This window comes from Anticarsia gemmatalis, chromosome 6 (assembly GCF_050436995.1).
Source record: "Anticarsia gemmatalis isolate Benzon Research Colony breed Stoneville strain chromosome 6, ilAntGemm2 primary, whole genome shotgun sequence".
Classification (NCBI taxonomy): domain Eukaryota; kingdom Metazoa; phylum Arthropoda; class Insecta; order Lepidoptera; family Erebidae; genus Anticarsia; species Anticarsia gemmatalis.
Window position 1 is genome coordinate 4,506,731 of NC_134750.1, and position 27,625 is coordinate 4,534,355.

At 34.7% G+C, this 27,625-nt stretch overlaps 3 protein-coding genes across 3 annotated transcripts in view; 1 reads left to right on the forward strand and 2 right to left on the reverse strand.

The window, feature by feature from the left end:
* Nucleotides 1–19,987, reverse strand: part of kuz (zinc-dependent metalloprotease kuz) — a 48,199-nt gene extending 28,212 nt beyond the window's left edge. Inside the window, exon 1 of the mRNA XM_076115367.1 lies at nt 19,472–19,987. Coding sequence (XP_075971482.1) covers nt 19,472–19,583 — 112 coding nt within the window. The 5' untranslated portion in view covers nt 19,584–19,987. The remainder of the gene's footprint in view (nt 1–19,471) is intronic.
* Nucleotides 19,988–20,768: 781 nt separating this feature from the next.
* On the reverse strand, nt 20,769–25,033 carry LOC142973548 (methylthioribose-1-phosphate isomerase). The gene is made up of 8 exons (XM_076115368.1): nt 24,875–25,033; nt 24,641–24,778; nt 24,267–24,365; nt 23,634–23,770; nt 23,037–23,245; nt 21,996–22,159; nt 21,456–21,657; nt 20,769–21,059 (listed from the first exon to the last, which is right to left on the reverse strand). Exons 2-8 carry the CDS (start codon nt 24,770–24,772, stop codon nt 20,944–20,946), a joined length of 1,059 nt encoding a protein of 352 aa, XP_075971483.1. The 5' UTR covers nt 24,773–24,778; nt 24,875–25,033; the 3' UTR covers nt 20,769–20,943.
* Nucleotides 25,034–25,496: 463 nt separating this feature from the next.
* On the forward strand, nt 25,497–26,867 carry LOC142973549 (peptidyl-prolyl cis-trans isomerase-like). Its single transcript, XM_076115370.1, has 2 exons — nt 25,497–25,666; nt 26,224–26,867. The coding sequence occupies exons 1-2, from the start codon at nt 25,598–25,600 to the stop codon at nt 26,650–26,652; spliced, it is 498 nt and encodes a 165-aa protein (XP_075971485.1). The 5' UTR covers nt 25,497–25,597; the 3' UTR covers nt 26,653–26,867.
* The last annotated feature ends 758 nt before the right edge of the window (nt 26,868–27,625 follow it).

Consider the following 27,625-nt stretch of genomic DNA (forward strand, 5'->3'; position numbering starts at 1 on the left):
TAGTTGACGTCGACGTTCAGCTCGCCTGCGAACTGCGTGAACTTCAATTATTCGCTTCTGATGCAATTCATGCATTAAATGAAACTACAGGATAAAATACGCTTATTATTTTTATTCTATTTACCTTGTACCAACAACATAGGAGGAGGAAAACATTCCCAATAACATGTTATTTATTTGTTAGTTTGTAGGTAAGAGTAGTCTGGTATAAAATTGACATAAATATGCATTATTAATTTTTTTTTAAAAGAAGTGGACGCATCGGTGGTTAGTCTTAATATTTACCAACAAAACAAAATAAAGTAATTTAAACACTTACTACCTATACCTACCGTACAATATGGTGATTGAATTTGAAAATTCAAATATTTTTTTTTAGGCCATTACTGCCCTACTGGTGGGCTAGGGTCTCCTCCCAAACTATAAAATTGCATTGTGCGTTAGTTTATCTGTGTAAACTACGTGTATCCAAAACGTCGTCGAACGCATCCAACGCTTTATCGCTTCCCAGACCTCAATTTACTGTCCAATAAACTAACTAGTCTAAACAAAAAAGGGTACACTACTATTGGATATGCAGATGACCTAGCAATACTGATAAATGGGACAGCTGAAAACGTACTATGCAAAATAATGCGCTCAGCTTTTCAGATTATAGAAAACTGGTGTGAAGAACACCAACTATCAGTAAACCCCAAAAAAACAGAACTTATCCTTTTCACCAACAAAAGGAAGTTACCGGACCTCGAACTACCAAAACTATTTAACACCAAACTCACCCTGTCAACTCAAGTGAAATATCTGGGCATGGTTCTTGACAACAAGTTGAATTGGGCGAGTCATATTGAAGCAAAAACTAGGAAGGCCTGCATAGCGTTCGGCCAGTGTAGAAGAATGGTTGGTAACAAATGGGGTCTCAACCCAAACATAACACTCTGGCTATACACATCAGTTATCAGACCTTCTATCACCTACGGAGCAGTTGTATGGTGGCCCAGAACACAACTGACAACGGTAAAAACAAAACTCCAGAGCACACAACGCCTAGCATGTGTAGCCACCACTGGATGCATGAAAACCACTCCATCAAATGCACTTGAGTACCTTCTAAACCTTAGGCCCTTAGATTTGGTTATACAGGAGGAGGCACAAGCGGCTGCCTTAAGACTAAAAGCAAACGGGCTATGGCAGCAGAACCCAGAAACAACACACACCAAAATTCTGCAATGTATCTTGAAGGAAATACCACTTCTCGATGCACCTACAGATAAAACGCCATGTCACCACGTTTTTGACAGAAGATACAATATCCAACTCAAAGAGGAATCTAAAGATGACTCTGGCATCAACGAAGTTAGGATATACACTGACGGATCCAAAACCGCATTTGGTACAGGAGCCGGCGTCTTCTCGAACGATCTAAATATCAAAATATCAGCCACCCTAGACAAACTAAATACAATCTTCCAAGCAGAATGTATAGGAATCACTAAGGCAGCGCAAGCAGTCGCAGCCAGAGATGTCAGAGACTTTAAAATAAAAATTGTCTCGGACAGTGCATCCATGCTACAAGCCTTACAAAATAACGTTATAACATCTGCCCTTGTTCTGGAATGCCATAATGCGCTCCAGGCTATTGCACGTACGAACACAGTTACCCTGCAATGGATCAAAGGGCACAGCAATTCAATGGGAAACGATGCAGCTGATGAACTAGCTAAAAGGGGATCAAATGGAACAGTACTTGGACCGGAACCACTACTGCCTATCCCCCAAGCACAAATTAAATCTTGGCTGAACAGAAACACCGAAGCGAAACACCTAAAAGAATGGCACAACAGCAAAGGTTGCAGGCAAACTAAGGCTGCAGTTCCGGTGGCACCTAAGAATCTTGCCCGCAACCTTATCAGTCTAAAAAGGGACAAAATACGCAAGGTAATAGGAATCCTAACCGGCCATTGTCCCCTAAACAAACATCTATGTACAATAGGTGTGACGGACAGCCCTCTGTGCAGAGGATGCATGGAGGCAGAGGAAACACCACAACATGTACTTGTGGAATGCAACAGCGTGGCGGACCAACGAGCGCGAACAAAAATATTGACAACAACACTCCAGGAAGCCTGCAGCAACTTGAAAAAGCTACTGAAGTTCTGGGAGGAACTAGGATGGCTGGAGTGAGGGTGAATCAACGCAACAATGAGTGAGGGTAGATACACGCACAAAGGCCCATTTAAGAGGCTAAGTGCGGAAAAATGCCCAGGAAACCTAACCTAACCTAACCTACTGTCCAATAAAAATAAATATCACCGCATTCACCTCGTATCGTACGATATTAACATTTAACTTACCTATTTGAAGCGTTATGAGCGAGAGAAACTTGCCATAAAATGTATTGTTCGTATGAGCTTTACTGTATACTGATAAAGCAATCTACATACTAAATAACGTAGGGCTAAACGACATTACAAGATTAAAAATTGTCTCTTTTTACTGTTTTCTTTTAAGCTTCTACTTTTCACACGATATTTTTATGCCTTTTTGGTTATGACGTAGGTTATGCCGACATATTAAAATAAATTAACGGGCCTTTTCACATTATCATCAATTTCTTGTTGACTCTTTATTTTTGGAGAAAATTGATAATGATTTCTGTTCGTGCCAAAAGATATGTACATTTTTGGGGATCTGGGCTATTTAAAATACTATCAAAGGTAGCGCAGTTTTATGTAAAGAAATAGTTTCAGTCACTTGATTTTTTTTAATTATGAAAATACAATCGAGAAAACAAATACATTGTGACACAAGTACCTGGCCCACGACGTGACGACCCAATATTATCAGAAGTGAAAGTACCTAAGGAGGATTCTCCAAGGGATTTATGGATTACTCGACTGTCCCTCGGGATTTCGCAAGTTGGCACGACGCGAGGCCTTAACTTTGTTGTTGCTAGAACCGATCACATACAGTTACATCGCACGTTTGAAGGCATTAACATGGAGTAAACAACGCACCCGGGATTGTCTTAAAAGGAGTAAAACGTAACTTATTGTACAAACAATTTAAACAAGTACTCATTATGCTCATCGTCTGTACAGAACGATAGGAGTTAACTTGCTAAACATTATGGTACTCGTAAACGAACAGGCGCCTTGTCACTCCTCGTGTACCATAGCAATCTTTGAATATGTAATGTTATTACTGTACGTGACTTTAAACAGTAATATTCCTTTGCCAGCACCGCTAATAGTCATGCTCATTCAAAATTTTAAGCAGATTTATCTTTCCTAAATTGATAGCGTGGATTGCGTAGCTCTAAAAGCTTTTTCAACTCAAATGATTACTATGTAAATGAAAATTACGACTCTATAATACTTTGTCTACGTAAATAATAATTGACACAGCTTTACGAGTACAATATCGAGTGTAATTAATGTCGGATGTTAAAACGAACTGAGTATGAAGCAAACTAAAGGTCTAAAATGAATGGCAATTCAATAAACGTTATTTGATTCTGTGTGAGTGATTAAATCAGAACAATATTAATATTTTAACTAGGTAAACAGAGAAATCTAATTACTTAGTTAGCGAACAGAAAGTGCTTTCATTAACAGCACAAAACAAGCTACGGCAAAGAAGTACCCAAGGGAAGGGACCAATTACTTAGCGTCCAGTTACATCGATAACAGCTTTCCCTACACGGTCCGACTTCGATACACTAAGGTTGTTTAATACACTATTGACTAGTTAAACCCTACAACACACCAAGATGAGTACACTACTTATATGGATGAATAGGATAGGTCGCATAAACTTAATCTGTCTTGAAATGTTTTATCACGACGTTTAAATCAGATCAAATAATTCGTGTTCAACACCAAGTACTCCTGTAATAATACAGCTTTATATTATTCTGACAGTTGTTCAAATTCAATGCAATAACGTTTCTTTCTAAATTTCAAAAAGAGGAGTGGATTCGATTTGTCACACAATAGCCTCATGAACTGGATACGAGAATTGCTCAATCATTGAACAATATAAATAGTGATGGGAATAAACTGGCGTGCAATACGACCTAATTGATAAACTGGGCGCTTGATGGAGAGAATTTGTGCAGCTCCCTCATCCAATTAAACTGACACAATCCAACCCCACCGTCGCGTCCTATTTCTTTGTTGAAAGTTTGGTTAAACAACCAAAGATAATAGGTGAGCACGGGCAGGCGAACGCAGTTTCACTCGAAAAGATTTAATTTATTATTCGACCTGAATATATTTGAGGGGAAAACGTTACAGTTTCAGAGAGTAATTTGCGCACGTCATTAAGGACTTCGCGTGCAGGAAAAATGGACCGTGTTGAAAAATATATGAGAAGTGTTAGTGTAAGAGAGGCGCAATAGTTGGAGTGCTCTTTCATAAGAAGACGGGTGTCGACAGCATGTGTCGCTAATTGCCTTCGTTGGGCAGCGAGTGCGGCTCGGCACCACTCGTACCGGCACATTATATCTGTACCAAATTGCTTTTGCTCACTAAACTCTACCCACTGTATTGTATTGTGGAGCGTTTGTGGATCGAGAATGCGTTGAATGTTCCTTAATAAGCCAATATAATACTAAATTGGAGTAGCTTTTAGTTTTGATAATAAACCACAGAAGCTCACAGGCTAGAATAAAAATACATTATTCAGAATCGATGCTGTATAAATGCAAATATAAAAAACACATATTGTACAATAATGTCAGAATAAAAAAGGAAATACGTCCAATGCAGCAGGAAATCAAAGCAGTATTATCTAGTGTGTGAACTCCCACCCTCCCTGTGTTCCAGTGACCCAATTATTCTTATGGCCTCATACATTCTTTTAGATAAAAATAACTTTCGCGATTTTGTTCTATTTCTGATAGGTAACTATGTGAAACATTTATTGAAGTGAATGGAAATAAGGATATAAGTTAAGAGAACGTTACTAATTTAGTAATTTGTTATATTATAAAGGAATTAAGGTTACTAATACCATTTAATTGTCCAGTTGAATGGATGGCTCTTTTGTAAGCGTATCGAATTAAAGCTAAGTGGATGGCCAATTAATTTTATGTAATCGCAAAAATTGCTTGTTTGACTTCGACGAATTCGTTTGTAACAAATAAATAGGAGTTGCGTGATTATAGTATTGTTTATTTCGTAACACTCGACGTATTACGTTAATTATTGTACATGTGAGAAGAGTCGTAGACATGTGTACGACTATTTGTAGTGGCTGGGGCAGCGGTCTATAAACCACAAATAAAAATGATTGTCCATTCATTGGCGGTAGCTTTCAGGCATGTTGTTGGCTGTTTGGTGTTGCAGACGTTTGTTTATGTTTGCAGGGCGCCTAACTACGGTCGGCGCGCCGCCGCCCGCCCGCCCAGTAGCATGGATGACTACCGAGGGTCAACGACCGCGCGCTCCGACTGCTCTCCGATTTTACAACATAATAAACTTAAACCCTGTCCCGTAGATTCGCTACGTGTCTAAATTAGAAATTTTATCTTATACGAACGTAAACAAGTGGAGATTTAGTTGGACATAATTAATTATATACGTAAATAGAACTGCATTTTGGTAATTACAGTATTTTTATTTGCAGACGCTTAAAAGAAAGCGCAACGCGAGTGAAATTATGGAAAGAAATTAGTTTAACAAAATTTCTTTGTTACTGCGATTCATTATTGAAGAATGATGTTAATATTATCCTTGTATCATCCCATGTCAAATTGTCAACACATCCCGATACAAAAATAACTTCCATTTGATGGGATATTTTTAACAATTCTGTGACATAGATAACTTTACGGGTTCTCTTTATTGGCGTTTTCTATAAAATGGAATACGTTTATATTAACGTTTTTTGTAGCAGAGACACATGGACAAAGTTCGACTAGGTACCACAGACTAACTGATTTCATAGCGTTAAAAGTCATATAAAAAACGCTATTGAATAGATAAACTACCGCTAAATGTACCTCAGAAACTGAGAGTCAATGAGTTAATATTATACACGGATATTTAATTTTAAATAATATAATAACAATAAAAACAAAGATATGGTTTCTTTATACATATCTCCCACGCGTGTATAGCCTCAAGCAAAATACAGTATCATTATAAAAATACTAATACCAAGAAAATTATAGAACTAGACCTAATGCAGGAGTGTTTCTAGTCAGTTCTTCTCACGATATTCTTGCTTACAATGTATTTATTCGCATGTGAAGTAACTCAGCATAACATGTTTCTAGATAACAGGCTATTATGACTAACTAAACTGCCCCACAAGCGCTGTCTTTGTAATTAGTCGTCGTTTTAACTTAACTAATGGGTCAAAATTACCCCTTATTGTTTGATTTAAAACTTGGAAAGATATTCGATAAACGATTGGCGATCTTCAATCCTTTTACCAATCTAGAAGTAATTCAAGACGAGATTACTTTCATTTATATCAATAACTTTGAAAAAATCGCAGCATTATTATAGAAATTCAATATAAATATATTAACCGAACTGTGCATTGGCCTACAGTTTTATCAAACATCATATTATTATAGTAACGTCTTAATGACATATCTGACACCGTGTAGCATACTAATGCTACTTATTTGCAAACAATATGAATAAAAATACCATTAATTACAGAGGTACATTTTTAAAGCATTAAAATAGATATAAGCTATACTAAAAGATTCTGAATCACATTACAAAAAGGAAAAACATGATCAAGATACGTTTGTCTCTATTACAATGTCTGACTCTCTGTCTAGCGTCTGGTATAAATCAGATAGCAAAAATACTTTTTTAATCCGACTGAAAAGGTTTTAACGTTCAGATGAAAAAAAAAACCTCAAAAGCATTTTCATAATGATAAACATTCTTCTCTTAAAGACGGATTTAAAAAATAATGCTTTTGAAATTATGCTTTTGTTTCTAAGTATGGTTTTATAAATTTAAATTATGGCGTAGTTTTTAACAAAAATACACTAGAGAATGTAAAGTATAGTGAATACGGACAGCAGTATTGTTTTAATGAACTCATTATCTTACATTATGTCATTGTATAATACAAGACTATTCACGAAGGTCTGCACGTGTCTACTTACCGGGTAAAAGCAAAATACTCTTCAAAATAATACGCGGTCTCTTGTTGCTATTGAAGCCATTTAGTAACAACTCAGAAAGAAGAAAGACAAATGTTTCGAGAACATCTTCGGGCTTGCACCTTGCTTGCACTGTTTGTGATCGTGAGCTTTAATACATTAACGATCAATAATAATATGAACCATTTTTTAATACGACGTAACTAGATCATGAGTGGCAACTACTAAGAGATCAAAATATGTACCCATTTATCTGTTAACAAAAGACTATTGATATTAATAAGTTTTAACGCTGAATCTCTTAAATAAGCAAGCACGAACTAACTGGATACTCACATACGCGTGAAAAAAAAAAAAGATGTTATCCTTCCACGCAAGGATGATAATAACTGCAGTGGCTTATATAAAACAAACATACACGGTCAACCGAAACGGAAAAGCAACAGACATCCAAAGAGATATTATTTATAATATGAGCAGGGACTGGTTAAACCCATATTTGCGCAAACTTCATTGCACATACATCAATACTCAGTGGAGAATGAACAGAACATTATACGTCTGGCTTATCTCATGCGAGGTTGTTCGCATTATTTGGTACACAGTTACAGTAGGTACTTTATTCTTTTGAAGTCCCATTTATGTTATGAGATGGTCTGATACTTTGAAATTGTCTTAAACAGATTAATACTACGTGTTGGAATTTGGCAAATAGAAAAATCTAAAATCGGTATTTAAAATCATTATTGAAAAATAAAAAAATATGAATATTTGTTGTTTTATGCTTTAACAAATGATATTCTCTGAATGGAAGCGTGTATAGAATATCTTCATTCTTCGCTTACCAATGCGACTGGCAACTGTCAAGCGCTGCGATTATAGCAATATCCTCTTGTGAGCGTTCATTGTGGATTGTAGCTGAGGCCCAAGGTTTTGTATTCAACTAACTTCAGGAGTGGAAATTCACAGACCGTTTTATTGGCCGATTTATTGACATATGGAAATTTTTGCTGCAAATAGATAGATCGACGAATCACACATTTGAGTAACATATTGTCACCAATGCCTTCTATAGAACTGTTGGCAATTTGAACTAAGTCACCAGCCCGAAAATAAGAAAAGAATTTCAATGAAGAAATTAACATAGCTTAGACCTAGGTAACTTCCACGTGTACCAATTACCCAATTGAGCTACCTAGCTAATTTACAATAAGACAATGTCTTTTTCTTTGCTAGCATAGGCTGTACTACAAGAAGCCGTGGAGTGTTTTTCTATTGTTAACCCAATAGCTCCACAGCCAATACATTATGATAAATCTGTTTCGGATCGGGCAATTTATTTTTTGTCCTTATCTCAAATATCTTATGGCCCCCATAAAGTATGAGGCATAAAAATATCGCACAAAAACTGTCCGGGCGGTTGAGTCGTCCATCCGAGCGAAGCTATGGCCGGTCCACGATAACTACGACATTATAAAACGAAGGTTGTTTACTAGTGAAAGTTCATGTACTAGTTATTTAACTACGATAAGACAAATGGTCAAAACAATTGGATTTTTATTTACCTACCTAGCTGTTGCGTGTTTTATTCTCAAAGTTTTTACAGCAAAAGTACTAGAAAAACAGATTTGTTACTTGTTATCTAACCAAACAAAAATGCCAAACTACTAACAACTTCCATTAAAACACTGCCTAGGTACACTTTCAGGAATAGACATTAGTATTGAAAAGTTAGCAGTGTTACACGTATCGAAGTTTCGATTTCAATTAGCGTTTAATGAATCACCTGCGTGCCAACTCTTGCAAGAATAAAAGGAAGGCACGGATGTTGTGGCCCAGTTTGTATTGATATCCTTGCCGTTAGAACAAAGAAAGGCTGATCAATCTTTTCTTTGTAGGAAAGAGGCATTTGAAAATATTGACGCGTTAGACAGGGACACAAAGTGACAAGGTGCATTGGGATTCAACGCTCCTCTTATAGTTGGAGCATAGTACAATGGAATAAAGATATTGGCGGTGGGCTACGAGTCTGCCGCGTCATGCTCGGCGAAGCGTGGCCGGCCTCCAAGGCTGTAGTAATACGATTTAGAATCACGCCTCAGGCTAAACAGCTTCGCGTAACAGATTTTTTTTATTAACTATACACAAGACAAGAGCTGAATCATAAACGGGAAAATATTGCGTATTCGTGTAAACAAGTCTGTGTAACAAGTATGAGTAAGTTTTTTGTACAGCCGAGGCATTTAGTGCAACCTACCTTTATTAATGTAACAGATTTAAGTCTTTGTTGCATGTAAACTTTACGTTATATTTTCATGTTGCACTTCTCGCAGGATTCCTAGGATATTGTGGATCTAAACATATAAAACGCCTACGCACTGGTTTTTTTAACAGCGCTCCGTTTTACATTACCTTTAAGAGTTTGTACTTTGTATAATGTGTTTAAGGCGTGGCGTTAGTATTACGTTCATATTTTATGGCTAACTTGAGATGGTCGAAATGGCTACTAAAAGCTAGTTTTATATTTCAAGTACTGGGTGAGGGCTAATGTAGTTTAGGAAGGATCTTATATTAATGGCTCATTAGGTTCAGGACGTCGACCTTCTACGTACGCAGCACGCGTGATCTTGACTTTAAATTACTTCTAACTAGCACACACCACACACGAATAGGTGTCGAGGAGCTTGAGAGTTTAATGTTACATTGCGTATAACGGTAGTGAAAAACTTAAATCCCTGTTGCCATTTAAGGACTTAAGGCTATTACGCACTGTCGACCTTCTAGAAAGTGTTCAGTCTATGAAAACTTACAACAGCTAACAGTTATGACTTCTAGGATTGTACGCAAGATTATGTTTGAAAACTTAATTTCAGAAAACTACCTGCCCAAGCTTTAAATTAAATAAATTTCCTCGTTAATATTATTGAACATTAAAATTACTTTTCGAAGCGTTGATTGCAAGTTTGCTGATGAAACTAAAACTACTCAGAAAAAAACTTTTAATTACTTCTTACGTAAACTCCAAATCTGGGTTTAAGCTGAAACTGCTTAAACGTAGCCTCGCAAGTAATATTAAACGTGGATAACCAAGCTCTATTCAGCGTTGGTACATTACAAACTCTAGTCGTAGAATAGGATATCAATGCACCTCTTACAGCGTCGCATTACCCATTCAGGGATTACGGACAACGGCAGGCGGTGCCTAACCGGTGGCCATTTCGGAGATTTGGCTCCGTTGTGTGCTGCACACTCGTATAATATTATTGAAATTGTGTTACAGCGCACAGGCGGTACGGTATCATGCCAACTCATACTCATTAAACCTAAGTATCCTTAATGATATATCACTAAAATAATAGTTTTGGGATCTAATGAAAACTGTTGTTGACGATTTGACACATCAACGATGAGGCAGGTAAGAAATTTCTTTCATTAGCAATATGGCAATTGTTTATTGATTTCCTAAAAACCAAAGTCAAACAAATACATCTTGCAAAAGTGCATAGGGAGTAGAAAAATGGTGATCACATAAAAAACAAAGTTCGTGAAACCTTTGTCTGTGAACTTAAGAACTATACTAGGATATACTAGGAATAAATATACTAGGAAGATATCCAGCTATTGAACGAATTCTTATACGTTAATAATAGTTCCGGGTAAATTGAGACTGAATTAAGCCCTTAAAAATCTACATTACAATTATACAAATAGAGATATCTACGTACCTATATTATGCTACACATAGCTAGGTACCTATATTATGCTGCTAAAGTTTGTTGACTTATGTTAATTCCCCACAAACAGTACAGCCAAAACCACAGCATCCTGCCAATTATAAAGTGTTATCGCTAACACAATTCAGTTATTGAAGTTTTAATCTAGGTACCTAAGAGCATATATGTATGTATAGCAATATATATTGTTTTAAAAACATAAATATAAAGGTCGATCCGGTCATTTAGTAGTAATTAACTAAATAAATAAAGTTTTTATTAATGTACATTTAGAAGTACCTACCTATAGCGCTTTAACTTTAAATTATTAGGTACATACAATAATTGCGGGTGAACTATAGTTAATAACTTGATCTTCCTCTTCTCAACATATATGTGTCCACTGCTGGACATGTATTACCTATTTACATATCAATATTTATAGATATATTTAAGTAGACCTTTCAATTGAATGTTAGATGTGTGTTTTAGAAATATAAATAACTAGCTGACCCGCGCAACTTCGCTTGCGTCACCTAAGAGAATTGGTAAAAATGTTCCCTGTTTTTATGACATTTTTCGTTGCTACTCCGCTCCTAATGACCGTAGCGTGATGTTATGTGTTAGCCTATAACCTTCCTCGATAAATGGGCTATCTAAAACTGAAAGAATTTTTCAAATCGGACCAGTAGTTCCTGAGATTAGCGCGTTCAAACAAACAAACAAACAAACAAACAAACAAACTCTTCAGCTTTATAATATTAGTATAGATTACATAAAATTAAATATTTCTTCGTTCCACGCGTTCTCTCTTATATGAATTAAATGCTGGCAGCAAGTGGTTGCTACTTGCTAGCAACAGCTGATATAAATAAAATCAATCAATCTAATAGAAACCCGTAAATAATTTCGAAAAAATCAATTTTCTTATTACTTGCCGTTATTCAGTCTTATCGCACTCGACAAAAAGTCCGTAAAATGAGTTTCTAAATGATGTGTGACTTTCTGAGTCATTGGTCTTACGTGTTCTATTCAGAAATAATAATTGGTAGCTACTAAATAAAAAAAAAACCGCCAAGTGCGAGGCGGACACGCAAACGAACAAAAAAAACTAAACAAACATATTTATTGCATGGGGACCCCCTTCATATATTTTAGAATTTTTTGTATTTGTAATTATAGCGGCAATGGAAATGCATAATTTGACAAAAAAATCAAGTTTCTAGCCTTTACGGTCTATGAGATACAGCCTGGTAACAGACAGACGGACAGGCAGACAGCGGAGGCTTAGAAATGGGGTATCGTTTTTCTTCTTTTGGTACGGAATTCTAAAAACATCATATTAATTTGTACAAAATAATGTTGTTAAAAGAAATAATAGTGTGCATTAAAGTGTTAATGTTGTGGGAATGTCTCATTACGTTTACATTAGCGTGATATAAGAGAGACAATGACACTGTACCGGTGGCTTCTCCGGTGAGCGGGTAACGAGAAAACCTCACGTAGCTTCAACACACGTTACCACCGCTCGTGGCTCAGTTAACAACAGCCGCGCGGATCGATCTCTGAGGTTAAGCTACGCTTGCCGAGGTTGTTATGTAGATGGGTGACCATCTTATAAACATCGATTCTTCCGTGTTTCGAAAGACAGGTTAAATTGTGGGTCCCGGCTGTCATTTTAAAAAAATCATTGAGGGTCGTTAACAATAATGAGAAGTATTTCAACATAATTTACCCTGTTATTGTTATTATACGGGAAAAAATTATACAAATAATACTAGGTACCTTCTTATCCTGTTATTGTAAGATTATATGTGTATAGATTTTGATTAAAATACATATTAGGTAACTATATTTATTTATTAAGGTAAATAATGCTCCGAATAATACCCACAACGTATTTACTTAAAATTATTTATCGAACAAGGTAATATAAATAGGCTAAAGAACTGTTTTTGAACAGTAAACCATCTAGCATCTACCTACTGTGATAACATAAATTTATCAAATCGATCGTGTTCAGTCACAATTCTTACAATTCTAGAGATAAGAATGCTTTCAGACATCTCAAATATCTTGAGCAATAAAGCATAGAAGTGATGAGTTATATCGTATGTAAACTCGAGCTATAAACGTTTACGAGACTACTTTGTACCAAATTGCCGTTCGACTTGCACCGATCGACTGGCCTTTGTCTACTTAAGTGTGTCAAATGCAGTAAAAACTTTTAGACTCGCTTTAACAACCGGCTAAAACGTCTCGCTCAACATTTTTTGGAAACTTTTTCTATCAAAATACATGTTTCAAAGTAAATAGAAAACTTATTAACAGTGTAAATTGCTCGTTTTCGCTTTAGTAGGCTAGATTCGCAGCGCCGATAGAAAATGTTGAGTGGAACTTTGGAAACTTTGTTTAAGGTTTATTTTTACACTGTTCAATCATGATAGAGTAGAATTTAATGACTGACCTTCGTCAATGACCGAATATCATTCATGAGTTAATATCGACTCGACCTTAATTATATTGTTGATGCTGTTATTATCTATAATTGTTCATTGATGAGTTGATTAATGTAAACAAAGTCATTTCTGATCACTTTTTAATAGATTTAATTAACAAATTCGACATGTTTACGTTTTCGAATCAATTCGCGTTAACTTTAGCATGTAATAGCAAAGACGATGTCATGTTTTAAGCAGAATATGTTGAGGAAAGTGAAGTATTTGCTTTGTTCGATTATTTCTGTATTTGAATCATCATTGTTATTAGTACTTATTAGAATTTTATATAATTTAATTAATGTTCAATAAACTCATTAATTAATCTTTGAGTGCACGCTGTAAACTGGTCACGAAATAGTATAAAAACATACCTAAATGTCACCACAATCATGTAGTCTGGACGCAAGTGCAATTAAATTGACTACACCGAGACTAAGACGCTTGGTAACAGCTTAAGAGAAAGCTAAAAATACAACTTTGATAGTGTAAAGGGCATATAATATCCGGCGGGCGAGTCACAAGGCGACATCGTAGTTATGAATGATAAGTTGAAGAGTGATGAATGCGATTGTGTGGAGTATCGGTCGGCTGTCACTCACTCGGACTTGGCATCGAGTGCGGAAAGAGTGTTTGTAAGCCGCACACGTCATGGGTGGACGTGACCTCGCCAGTTCAACGAACGCACCCGTCGCTTCGCCGTCACAGCGAGCGCACAGCGCGATGCGTCAACCCGACTGTCTCATGAGCTACACCACAAAATGATACAATTATTATTAACTGGGTGTTAACAGACCAGGTGTGACCGACGATTGTATAATACAGCCGTATTTTTTATACAATAATGCCAGTACCAAATAACATTTCCCACAGCAATTGCGAATTAAGCATTTACCAATCCAAAACAACTTGAACATCGACGTTTTTGTGGATAAAGATGGACGTATAGCGTAAATATCTATCTAAAATTTTTAACAACATACAATTTAAGACGTTGCTTTTGCCTTGAAGACAAATAAATTGCTCAATTCTTATTAATTTGTCTGGCAGTGTGCTTGATTCTGACTTGAGGGCGATGAGTCATGAACGTCGTGTTGCAAACCATTGCAAACTTGTGGTTGCTTGCTGCGCTTGTTTTCCTTTATGACTTTATCTATTGACACATTTTTGGTTTGATAAGTAGAAATTCATGATAATATTATGAGGAGTGAGATAATATGAAAGTCACAGCCGTCACAAGCGAACGTATGATTCAACTGAGAACCTAATTATAATTATCTGTGTTAACGTTGTGAGACAAGCAACGTCTCACTGAAGGCCTGTATGGCAATGGCAATAATTATAATAATTATAAGTTATTAGACACACTTGCTTTTTTTGCGTCATGGTCGTAAAGATGCAATTGTCTTCACTAGTAAGTTTGTTCGCCAGTTTCATTTAGCTGACAGTTTACATTGTGAATTCATAAGTCCGACACTTATTTGTATTGAAACAGCACGTACAGAGCAACGAAAAGTCAAATAAAATAACAAGGTAATTTGTGGCAAGCAAGGCTCATAAGATACCGTTATGCAGCTCAAATTAAGAATGAACCGGGCGCAAAACATGCTTTGGTATGAAATACAAATATAAATTCACTGGAAAGTAACACCAGTTTCATGTTTTAGCATTTATGTTGATCGCAATATTTCAAGCTTCCGTCTTTCGCGCGTTTTGTGGCGACACGGGTTTTACAAGTCGGAAAACAAGGCTTCTGGATATTACTCACTATTTCACCATTAATTACTTAGTAAAATTTTAATTTTTGGCATTTTTCTTAATAAACAGTTATTCATATTACCTACACGGATAACATTGATATTTAGCTACTAGTTTAGTTAATAAAGTCTACTTAAATAAAAACATTATAATAAGCCAGGTTATTATCTCCTAAACTCAAACTAACTCGAGTCTAACGGTTAAGTAGAACGGACGGATGAGCGCTGCGGATTTGTCGGCGACGCGAACAAACTACGGATTTACGCAACTAACCAAAAACAATGGACATCTTCAAAGTAATTACATACTCGTTTTGTACCAAGGACCGTCATGATGAAATCAGAAAGCTCATTAAATAAATAGCTAATTAGATAATTATAAGCAACTACTAAGTACGCGATTGCTTATGAAGTAGCCGTAATTGAACACGTTCTCTTTAATGTAACGAGCACTTTAATGGTTAAACATAAACATAGGAAGTTTTACTTGTTATTTAGCTAGACGTAACAAAAGACTTAGTCAACAGTGACTTGTTTGCGCTAAAAGCGGAAGACAAATAACTAAAATCATGATGTCTGCGTAACACCTGTTTAAACGAAACTAACAATAAAACATTTTAATTATTCAGCTTTGGTGACGATAAATGAACATTGTCAATGAGATATATATATTAAAGGGCCGGATGGGCGATCCTTGTTGTAAAATATCTGTCGTCCTATCTTTAGACAGCGATCATTGTTCTTCGAGGTACGGATAGGATAGATAGCACGTGAATGGATGTTATTTCCTCCCGTCGCGCCGTAACAGGGGCCATTTGCTTTTTCACACGATCACAGCACCCCTCACCTCTAGGTAACTAGGACAGAAATAAATCAGCCTCACCTGCTTCTAACGTCCAGTAATATTCGAATGTATGTTTTCGGGATTGGCAAAATATAGGACACGATAATACATAGACAGCATTTACATTTAGGTCTGGAAAAAGTTTAATCCGGATCAAATTTCAATGTTAATAGATAAACCCAAAACTCTTGGGATCATCATTTTAACCATAATATTTACGACAGAATTTCGTGCAGTTAATACAAGGATTATATAAAATATATGCAGTCGGTTCATGGCGGTATATTTCTCACGATTCCGTTATACCGACACATAAGACGCTTAGTGACTCACATAATCAGAGCCTTGTATAATATTGGCAATAATTATGTACCTACTAGGAATTTCCGGAGGTTAATTCAGTATGATAACGAGTTCAACCAGCCACAATTTTTTTATAACCCGCCTCCTCTGTCAAACTTAATAGAACTGCAACCGAAAGGATGTAAGGTATTCAAAGTGGATATTTCCTTTTATAATGCTAATGTATGCTACATAGGTATTCTGTGGGCGTATTTAAGGTAACTAGGTATCATATTGATTACATTTGGAAGACAATAAAGCGATTGTTACATCAAGTAAAAATCGTGAGTTGTATTGACTCACGTAAATAAGTACACTTAAATATTGTTATATAAAAATGTACCTAAGAGAATCAACCATACTTTTTAATAAATACGATTGAAACTTTAGTTGATAATGATTTTATTTCTTAATGCCAGTCGGCTAGTAATTTTAATATGGCAAATAACGGCGCGCAAACCTCCAAGGCGTAATATTTAGTCCACGTTGTAGGCGGACGAATGTGTCGACTGATTTATGATGAGTCAGAACTTCAGAACTGGTTTTGAACCGATGTCGAACATTGACAGCATATAGCGAACACTAAAAGTGGAACAAAAACTATCTATTGTAAGTACCTAGCTGTCTAGTTTACTATTCTCTACCAGGTAACTGTTTGTTATTGAAAGTGATCATCACTACATAGTATAAAGCAAAGTCGCTTCCCGCGTCTGTCCCTATGTCTGTATGTATGTGTGCTTAGATCTTTAAAACTACGCAGCGGATTTTGATGCGGTATTTTTTAATAGATATAGTGATTCAAAGGGAAGGCTTTTCTGTAAAAATTGTAAGCAAAAGTATTTTGTAAAATAACTGCTTAAGCCGGGCGAAGCCGGGGCGGGCCGCTAGAAGTACACAGAAAGCATACTAAAATGACGCATGTATAATTAAATAGGTACGATTGATCATGTATTTACCTACTCACAGAATGAATGATGAATAATTTTATATGAGGCTATGACTTAATTGTTGCTGGAAATAATTTTCCTTTTGTTCAACCTAGATATTAGTACTGCTGTGGTAAATAGGTATATAATAATACCTATCCCCTGGATTTTCTAATGAGAATCTATATACCTACCTACCTAGATGTGTAGATTATATCATGGGAAAAGCCTTAACTTCTTAAAAAACCCGATTCATTAATTACTAGCCTGATGATAAAGCTATAAGATTGTTGTAATTGAAGAAAATAGTTCTGACAGCAAAATTTCATAAAAACTACTGTCCATTTATATCTAGTCACACACAAAATTTGCTACAGATTTTTATTTGAAACATGATAGGTAGGTACCATGAAACCAAATTATTAATACCATACAATTTAAAGTAGGCACCTACAGCACAGAATGATTGCCCTGGTTTATATTTAAAAATAAAGTAGTGAGTGCATCATTTAAACCTGTTCCTAAATAAATTACTCACGCTTCAGTGGTTCGTGAAAGTATGACTGGTTTCTTTTCGTTTATTGTTATTTGGTAAAACCCACAATCATGTGGAGAGTCCCAGCAGAAAGGAGGGTTATTCTATCCTTCATTTATTACTCACAACATCTGAATTTATAAATATCTAGGTACTTATCATAGAGTACTATACAGAAATAACTTTATCAATAATTTAAAAGGCATTTTTTTTTTAATATTATGTATATTGCTATGTTTGTTTTGGTTGAATATTTTACCCCATTTTGATGAAAGACAACACTTGGAGTTGGCAACAGTTGCAGTAAGATAAGTTGTTTGTTTATTATGACTACTGGCATAATAAATTACACTTACTTTTTAATGTGGACAGAATGGTAGTTATTCTAATAATATATGTACTTATGTGTCAAAAATTAAGCACTGATAATCAAGGCTTGAAATTTGTTCAATCTTTATCTTTTTTGATGACTATAATTTGAATTACCCAATTACATTACATGAGTAACTTTGAAAATTGCAAAAAATGGTATTCAGAGTTATTCTTATTCCTAAACTATAACATATTGATAGGTACCTAGGTAATATTTATCAATGATAACATACAGAGGCAGACATAACTTTCAGATCAACAATAAAACATTATGGCAAAGGCAAACATCACTTCACTGAAATCACTTTAAAGAAATAGGTACTTAATTCATTTTAGTTTGGTAGGTACATAGTCACTATATAATCTAACACAATAACATCATACCAATCAACTTTTCTATTGAACTGAGCTAATATTTCTCATGCCTACCTATTTTATTTCATAGAATGATGTATAGGATCCAAATAAAATTTGTATGTACCTATGTATTAAAAACAAAAACAAACAGACATGTTTTTTGAGAACCTAATAATGAATAACAAAATGATAGTTATTATTACATTATGCAGGTCAAGGTGACAATGTCAGCATTATTTTGGTTGCAAATAACATTACAATAGTGTCACAACTTTAACATTTTTTTTATGAAACAAAGACACTATTAAAATGAGATCTCAGCATAAAATATTGATGTTAACTGTTGTATGACATACTTTAAATTATTGTTTACACAGTATTGTGTAATTAGAGATTATACAAGTTAAGCTTTATTGACAAGAATGGGTCTACCAAAATACTATGAGCTGTTTTCTTTGTCTACTCATAGACTTGTGTTACTAGCCATTCAATACTACAGACAAAACAACACACAAATGAATATGTAAATATAAACAATACTAACATTAATAGTGCTTGTATTGAAGCACAACCAAGCACTAAGTGAATTAAACTATCATCTCAACAAGCACAATACAGTGGCTGGTCATTGACACCTCTACCATTTTTAAGATTATTCACCTTACATGTATACATAAATATACAAACTGATGCTGACTATGCATACTCATGAATTATTTATATTATATACACAAAATTGTATGAATAATTGTATTGTAAAACAACGAAGTTTGGCAGCCAAAATATTATGTGATGAATCTCGAAAATCAATTGCAGATTTGCGTATTTCAAGGCAGTCATTAAACAAAATAGGTGAAGGGCATATTATTCACGGTACCAACGCGACTATTAACGTAGGCTTTAACGCGTATTCGATTTACGACACTTTTGGTGGACGAAATAATTGCTCTATTATTCTATGTGGGTTGCGGAAAAATAACAAGTTGGGTACTTACCACTTTCGATGTATGGTACAGCAAGAAGTAGAAAAACTATATATCCGATTTCACTAAACATTGTCGCTTGCAAACACACACTTTTTTTTTGTATCACTAAGTCATCGCACATAAAATACAGCTGATTTCCAAACCACACAAAACCTTTGTCTGTTTTTGACACAAACGCATGCGCGAGCAAACAATATTTTTTTATTTACATTACAACGAATTCTTCTTCCACATATAAACTAATATAATACACTATTGTCACCGCGACCATTTACTTACAAGACTGCCGAACTTAGGTAGAACCGAAACAATAAATAACAACATGAAACGTTTCCGTGTCTATAATAAAGAGAAACGAAAACCAAAAACAAGTTATTGCAACAAAAATGAATCACTAACAATCCGTTATGTTGTGTTATTGTTCCATATTTCTTTTATATTCACAACGTCCCGTTCTTATCCTAATTTATTACAACTAAAACTAAATCCTCGACTTGCCCAACTACCTGACATATTGGAATTATGCTTTTTTATAATTCCTTCCATGTTTGGAACTAACATTTTTGAGATTTAGTTGGTATGGTAGAATATTATTATACTAATTTGGTAGAATCGCAGAAACGGTTTGTAAAATTAACCTACAGCCAGCCAGCAATAGAATTGTCTAAATATTGTAATTTTCCAGAAAATAGCCGTTAGAAGAATTATTATTTGTTGCGATATTTTGTAAATGTTTTTGGCTAAACCTAAATAAATTTACTAGACAATTTGGACAAAACGACTTTTGTACTTTCCAAGAGCATAAAATTGCTTCGTTTTGCAACGCTGATATGAAATAAATAACCATTTTCAGCGCAAGATAATTGATTGTTTTCATTTCTATAGGACATTATAGACGAGACCAACCAAATTCTGAAAATAAAATATAACGACATCTTATGTGATGTGATACTAGTAGAATCGACTAGCTTAGCAAATAATTAATACATCTAAAAAAATACCTAAATTTTGTGTGTTGTGCCGTAAATAATGTTGATTTTTGCCAATACTTATTGTTATGTTATTTAGACTTTACTATGAGTCGGTTATGTTGTTCACCTTGTTAATGGAGATTGATAAATGCTTAAGATAACTGATAACGAAAATGGTCAAATAGAATGATTGCTATCAGTAATAGTTAGAAAAAACAACAGACTACGCCCACGTGCTGTTCTACAAACCATTTTTTAAATAGTTTCATCAAACTGCATAGGTACAAAGATATTTCTATTCTTATTTCGGGATTAATCACTTTTTAAACAAAAAATAAAGAATTTTAACAGTAATTTTATTCTTACATGCGATTATAACAGTAAACAGTATAACAATCTTATAAAACATATGCTTTATTTTTGGCCTACTTATAATATTTGAATAATATTATATTAATAATAAATGGATGTAGCAAGTATATTGTAGAATTATAATAATTTATTGATTTATTATTTAGGATCGATTTCGCGTAGTCTATCTGGAGCAAAAACTCCTCTTTCTGTGATTATTCCAGTTATTAAAGCAGCTGGGGTGACATCAAAGGACGGATTCCAACAGTTTATGCCTGAAAAAGAAAAAAGGGTATATTGAAATATTATTGTAATTTAATTTTGAATTAAGTAAAGAAATTATGCTTGTAAATATTTTTGTTGTTGTTGTATGTTCATAAATAAAAAAAATATGATAATGTTAAAGAGTATAAGTAAAACTACAGAATAAATGAAATATGACTAATTTGATTCAATTCTTAAATAATTTTGTGAAGTTTCAAAATCACCTGATTTTATGAAAACTGTGTAGATAGATAATTATATTATAATATAATACATATTATGTTCGATACATATAATATAATTAACTATCTACACTGTCTGTCTGTCTGGTCTGTATGACCTATGTCTATCTATACATATAAAATTAATTAAGTAATACACTTTGTACCGTATTTTTTATTCCATACCTGGGGCAGCAATCCTATGTTCACCAACATGTGTCATCTCTCTATCAGGCCTCTCCTCAATCTTGATTCGTTCCCCAGAGGTCAATGACATGTCAATGGAAGTTAACGGAGCAGCTACATAAAAAGGCACACCATGGTGTTTCGCAGCTATCGCTATCTGATATGTTCCTATTTTATTTGCAGTATCGCCATTTGCAGCAACCTGAAATTATACAATGTCAGTTTTACACAAATAAGATATAGTGTTTTATTGTTATTTATTTCTAGACTGTATAAAAATAGCCTAGCTTATTATAGATTTATGATTTTTTTAAAAATTACGCTGTTTTGTATAATAATCCTACAGATTAGTAGAACTTTATATTATAATACGGGAATAGCCTGACGCTTCGTGGCAAGTTACACTGGCCGTTGTTGTAGGGTGCATGGCGTTAATTCCGTATTCTAATATATAATAAACATACAGCACGAGAGTTTAATAGTTAAGATTTGTAGAAGCTTGTACTAAAAAACTAGTTAATAATTCTATTCAAAACTTACTCTGTCAGCGCCTACAACAACAGCACTTATTCTCCTCGAGTTCATAAGTGCTGATACTACACTATCAACTATCAGAGTGGAAGGAATCTTCTCGTGGACCAACTCGTACGCTGTCAGTCTGGCTCCCTGGTTGTATGGCCTTGTCTCTGTACAGTAGACATGTTCTGGAAACAAAAAGTTTTTATAGATGTAGGTACTGGGCATAAACAATAATACAATTACATTTGCTATACAATTTCTTTCAACTTCACTTCACATGAGGGCGATCTTTGCCACGTATCGGTTTGCAATTAAAGTTTTTAAACTATTGCACCTTGAATGCAATACTAAAATGCTAAAGAGAATTTAAAAATAATAACCAAGTAACTCCCGTAACCAAGGCTGTTATGAGACGGTTGAAATGTCGGGTAACAAATTAAGATTCTTTAAAATACCCATCGCGTTAAAAACCCGCTGAGTACTTAAGTAGTAGAAAAAGGTTCATATTAAAACACATACAGTTGACATAGTGTGATATCTCCTCTATACTATGTCAAAGCATGCATGGCACTGATAAAATTTACATAAACAAGATGACATTTTAATTGGCCCATTAATAATGTGAGATGTCAATGTGGTATTGTATACCGAAGCGTAACAAAGAAAACAACTAACTTGAAACATTGCCAACAGTTCCTCCTATTATTTCACTTTTAATAGGTTATGTGCAGATCTAAATATAGGATAACAAACTTACTGAAGTTATAGGAACATGTTTATTTTAGAAAATTGTAACATTTAGGCTTAGTTTTTCCACTTCTAAATATCTATCAGGAAGTTTGTCACATGGAACTTCGACAATTGTTTCCATACATCTGTCTGTCTTTGACTGTCACTTTATTTAATGGATAGGTTATCTGACGAATGAAAGGTAACAGAAATATTTTATTTCCATTTTTTACTAAGTATATGTAAAGTAGAGCATAAAAAAGTGGGAGACCAAACTGGAAGTTAGAAGAAAATATTTTAGTGGAATGTTAAATTTTAAATACACACACTTACCTAATTTCTTAGTATCATATAATGACCTAATTACTCCTAACGCTGTTCCATAGCCAGCCGTAGCCAACGAGCCAGTGTTGCAATGTGTAAGGATTCTGACGGAACCATCTCCATTAGTATTTTTCAAGATGGCCTCGCAACCATACCTTCCTATTGCTTTATTGTCTTCAATATCTTTAGATAACATCTCCTCTATATTGCTGATAAACCTGATAAGTGAGAGATAAGATATATAAGATAGTTATTATTAAACATGTTTGATTAACACTGTATCATCAAACAAAACTTGATATGCATAATTAACAATATTTAAAACTGAGTAATCTTAGTAACTTTTTCATCAATTAAATTTTGTGCAATGTCATAAGATTATTATAATTCTTTCAGGCTCGGGATATGGTATATGGTATGGGTATAGAGATCTAAGTGTTTAGAAGGTATTTTTGTTTCTCTTGGGGATCACAATCTCTGACTTTAAAGTGTAGGGAATGCATTTCCATAATATTCCCAGAAACATTTAATTTTGTGCATTAGATCACTCTGGTGCTTGCATCAGCAATTAATATTATATCAATAAATAAATACACTAATACTAACTTTTCTTTGAATTCCTCAGGTGTTACAGTGTCATCAGCGCACAAAGAATTTGCTAAATTTATCAGTTCATCAGCTGCCAGTTTAATGTTTACAGCTGTTGGCCTTGCAGACACGAGGTAATTAAGTTTACCTTCAATCTGTAATTATAGGAAACATTGCCAATTTCATATGAACGCTCCAATTAAAATGTTCGTTCCAATTATAAGTGTAGCTGTAATTAAAATTATTCAATGAAGTTAGTGAGTTAAAAATAAATTGTTTGAATTGGCATTATAATGTTTACGTTAAGTTTTTCGGTTTAGATTTTCAAATAGAGGAAGTGTGAGTGTTCAATGTGTGTCTTGTAGTCTTAGGATTATTTAAACAAATAATGATTAGTATGATTACATGTTGAAGATTCTTTGTCTGGTTTGTGGGTTTTTTTTTTTAAGTCAGTTATTGGTTTGTGAAGTTACTATGGTATCTCATTGATATTTTACAAGTAACTTTCCCAATAACAATGTCACTAAAATGTTGTAACAAAGATTAGGTTCTTATCTGTAAAATGTTAGTTCATGAAACTATCAGCTTAGATAACTGATTATTTATACCATTAATTTAAATATTATCTATGGAGAGGTTAAGTTGACTAACCTCTTGCCTCATAATTTTTTTATCCGAATTGTTATCTCTGTCCAGTTCCACAGCCAGAGATAAGCACCCTACTATGGCAATGGCAGGAGCTCCTCGCACCTGAAAAAACAGAATTTCACATATACATAATAATGTATAATAAGTAAGAGAAATAATTATTACACAGTTATAATCAATTACAAGACAGTGTATAGTACCAACTTTCAAAACTAGTGAAAGTTGCTTCAGGCATTTAAATACTTAAATATTTATTGTTCATTAACATAACATAGTCACGAACGTAATATTACGTGCTCAAATCCGCCAAAGTATTTTTAATATTTCGTGGGCAGTAAAATATTTACTTAAGTAATAGTTAAAATTAAATCACATACCTGCATTTTATTAATAACTTTCCAGCCATCTTCAACACCTTGCACTTTCACATATCTAGTCTGAAGAGGCAGGAGTAACTGATCTAGTATCTCTAGATTGCCTCTACTATACTTTATAGATTCTAAACTCATTTTGCACTGAAAATGTTTAAGAAATACAATATTGTAACACAAAAATACAGAATTATAAATTCTCTGATAAAGACTACATTCTATAAAGCTAGGATAACTTACGTTTAGGGATTTACCAGATATAAAACTGTTCGTAATTTATTACACGAGATTATTACCTACATGTAGAACATTTAACTGCATGAAATCGTACTGAAAATTTAAAATGTCACTGAAGTCATTTGACACTTTACACTTGCTTGCAATGACGTTATGCTGTCAATTACAAGTGACAACGTCAAACACTCAAAACAGTGTGGTTACTATAACCCCTCTATATTCTGCCATTCTTAGCCAATTTTTGAAATAATGACAATGTGGCTGAAAAAAATATAATTTATATTTATTATTTTAGCAAGAAATTAGATATCAATTTTAAATGTTTACAATAATATTTAATTCGTAGATAGCTAATGTAAAGCGATAGATTATTCTTTATCAGTAAACTTTTTGACACTGACCACTATTTTTAGCACATCCGGTTGTCTTTGGTCCAATGGCATTTTAATGCTGCAAACAATTTATAATTCATCAATTTATTTTAATATTTATCTAGGTGTCGTATTTTATGTATTTACTGTAGTAAAAGTTTATATCTTAAATAATATTTTCTTATGAAATGTCTCGTCTAAGTTTCTAGATGTTTCGTATCTTTTGAACGTTTGAGGATATGACGTAAGAATTTGTCTATGCTACATTCTGTTTCCGCCCGGCATCGAAGGGAGACGCATCGTCATTGTGGTGGATTAACGCTGACTGGCCTGTGACTCTTCATATTAAAGCATCATGGCTTTACCACGAGTTTTTTTCGACGTCGCTGCTGACGGTTCAGCGTTAGGAAGAATCGTTGTGGAGGTAACGATCCGTAATTTCGATTACTTGTCGCACTGTCGGCCCGGCCGGCATGATTTTGCTAAGACCACGCTTTTGGACCTTGTGTTATCCTTTCTAGTTAGGGCACTTCATTTTAGGTTATTGTAATTCTAGACTAATAGAATGTCATTTCATCTGTTCATCCATGTGGTGCATATTAAGTATCTATATATAGATAGGTATATGTAGTTAGTAACTCTAGAGTAAGATTACTAACGCTAAGTGAAGGTCAAATCGTCAAGCTGTTGATAATTATTAACTGAGCGGAATTTGCCGCTATCAGGAAGTTGTTTGTTTGCCTTATATGTAGGCTCTGTAAACTAAGATGTTTTGTTTCTCGCTGAACGTATATTCAGTTGAATTCGCTATGCTTACCGGCGGTTGTTGCACTGTTCAGTGAAAATACATTACTCATTCACTATAAACAGCACTCGCGCTATCATGACACACCCAACTCGAGAACTAAAACTATCTCATTTAAGACCGGATAAAAATAGAGGATGCAGCAGACTGGTAATTTGGATTGTATTTTGTTACAGCTAAAAACAGATGTCACCCCTAAGACCTGTGAAAACTTCCGCGCCCTGTGCACCGGCGAGAAGGGCTTCGGTTACAAAGGCTCCACCTTCCACCGTGTGATCCCCAACTTCATGTTGCAAGGTGGTGATTTCACGAACCACAATGGCACTGGTGGCAAGTCCATTTACGGCGAGAAGTTCGCTGACGAGAACTTCGTCCTGAAGCACACCGGCCCTGGTGTCCTCTCCATGGCCAACGCTGGTCCCAACACCAACGGATCCCAGTTCTTCATCACCACCGTAAAGACCTCCTGGTTGGACGGTAGACACGTCGTGTTCGGTAATGTCGTAGAAGGCATGGATGTTGTCAAGCAAGTTGAAGCCTTCGGTTCCCAGTCCGGCAAGCCCTCAAAGAAAATTGTCATCTCCGACTGTGGACAACTCTCCTAACTTAATTCTGTAATATTATAAAAGTATAACACAATATTTTTTAAGTTTAATACTATGTCCTCCCAAGTAAAACCTTCCCAGTCTTCAAGAGATACAATTTTAATATGGGTCATTCCAATTATGATAAAACTTATTGCTATGTTTTAGGTTGCAAACTAGGGATTGCATTTATTTCTGTGCATTGTTTATTCATAATAAATTAACTTATATAATAACATCCTTGTATTCTTTAATAACCCAATTAAATCCAATGCATCTTAATTAAAAATCTTATCAGGTTTCATTTAATGTTAACAGAACTGCATTTTTTTACTTAGTTCTAACGAGCTTAAGTGGTAGGTTTTTGTTTGGTTCAAAATTCGAATCTATCTAACTTAAAAAAAAAAACTTCATGTTACATATCAGTACATCCGCAAAAAAAATTACTTGTCACTCCAAATAGATCCATCGAACATAATAAAAAACGAGTATGTAATAACTACCATGCGGTCATAACTTCAGGGTGATACAATACCTAGTTTACTATTCGACGGTTGGCTACAAGGTACAATGAACTTTGCTCGAACATTAGCAGGTCTAGGTGCCGCCTAAAAGTCGATAAATCCCTACTGGTAGTTTTCCTATACATATATGTAAGCACCTAATAAGTATGCTATGCCAACAAGCGTTGACCTTCTCGGTAGTGTAGGACATTCTAAGTGGGTGCTAGGTCAAATTGAGTCTAGACGGATAGATTTTCTTTGATTAGTACTAACATAGGTGCGTATGTACAATGCGTGCCTGTAGACTTATAGCTAAAACAGTCGTATGTTCCTATAATGGACTTCATACTAATGAAAAACGGTATTGAAACATTTTTATATCCTTCTTATTTGTCGTATTGTACATTTGACTCTGGGCAACCTTTGGCTAGGCAGATTATACAACCATTCATTACAATGTTTACGTACTATTTATCGACAGAGTACTTACA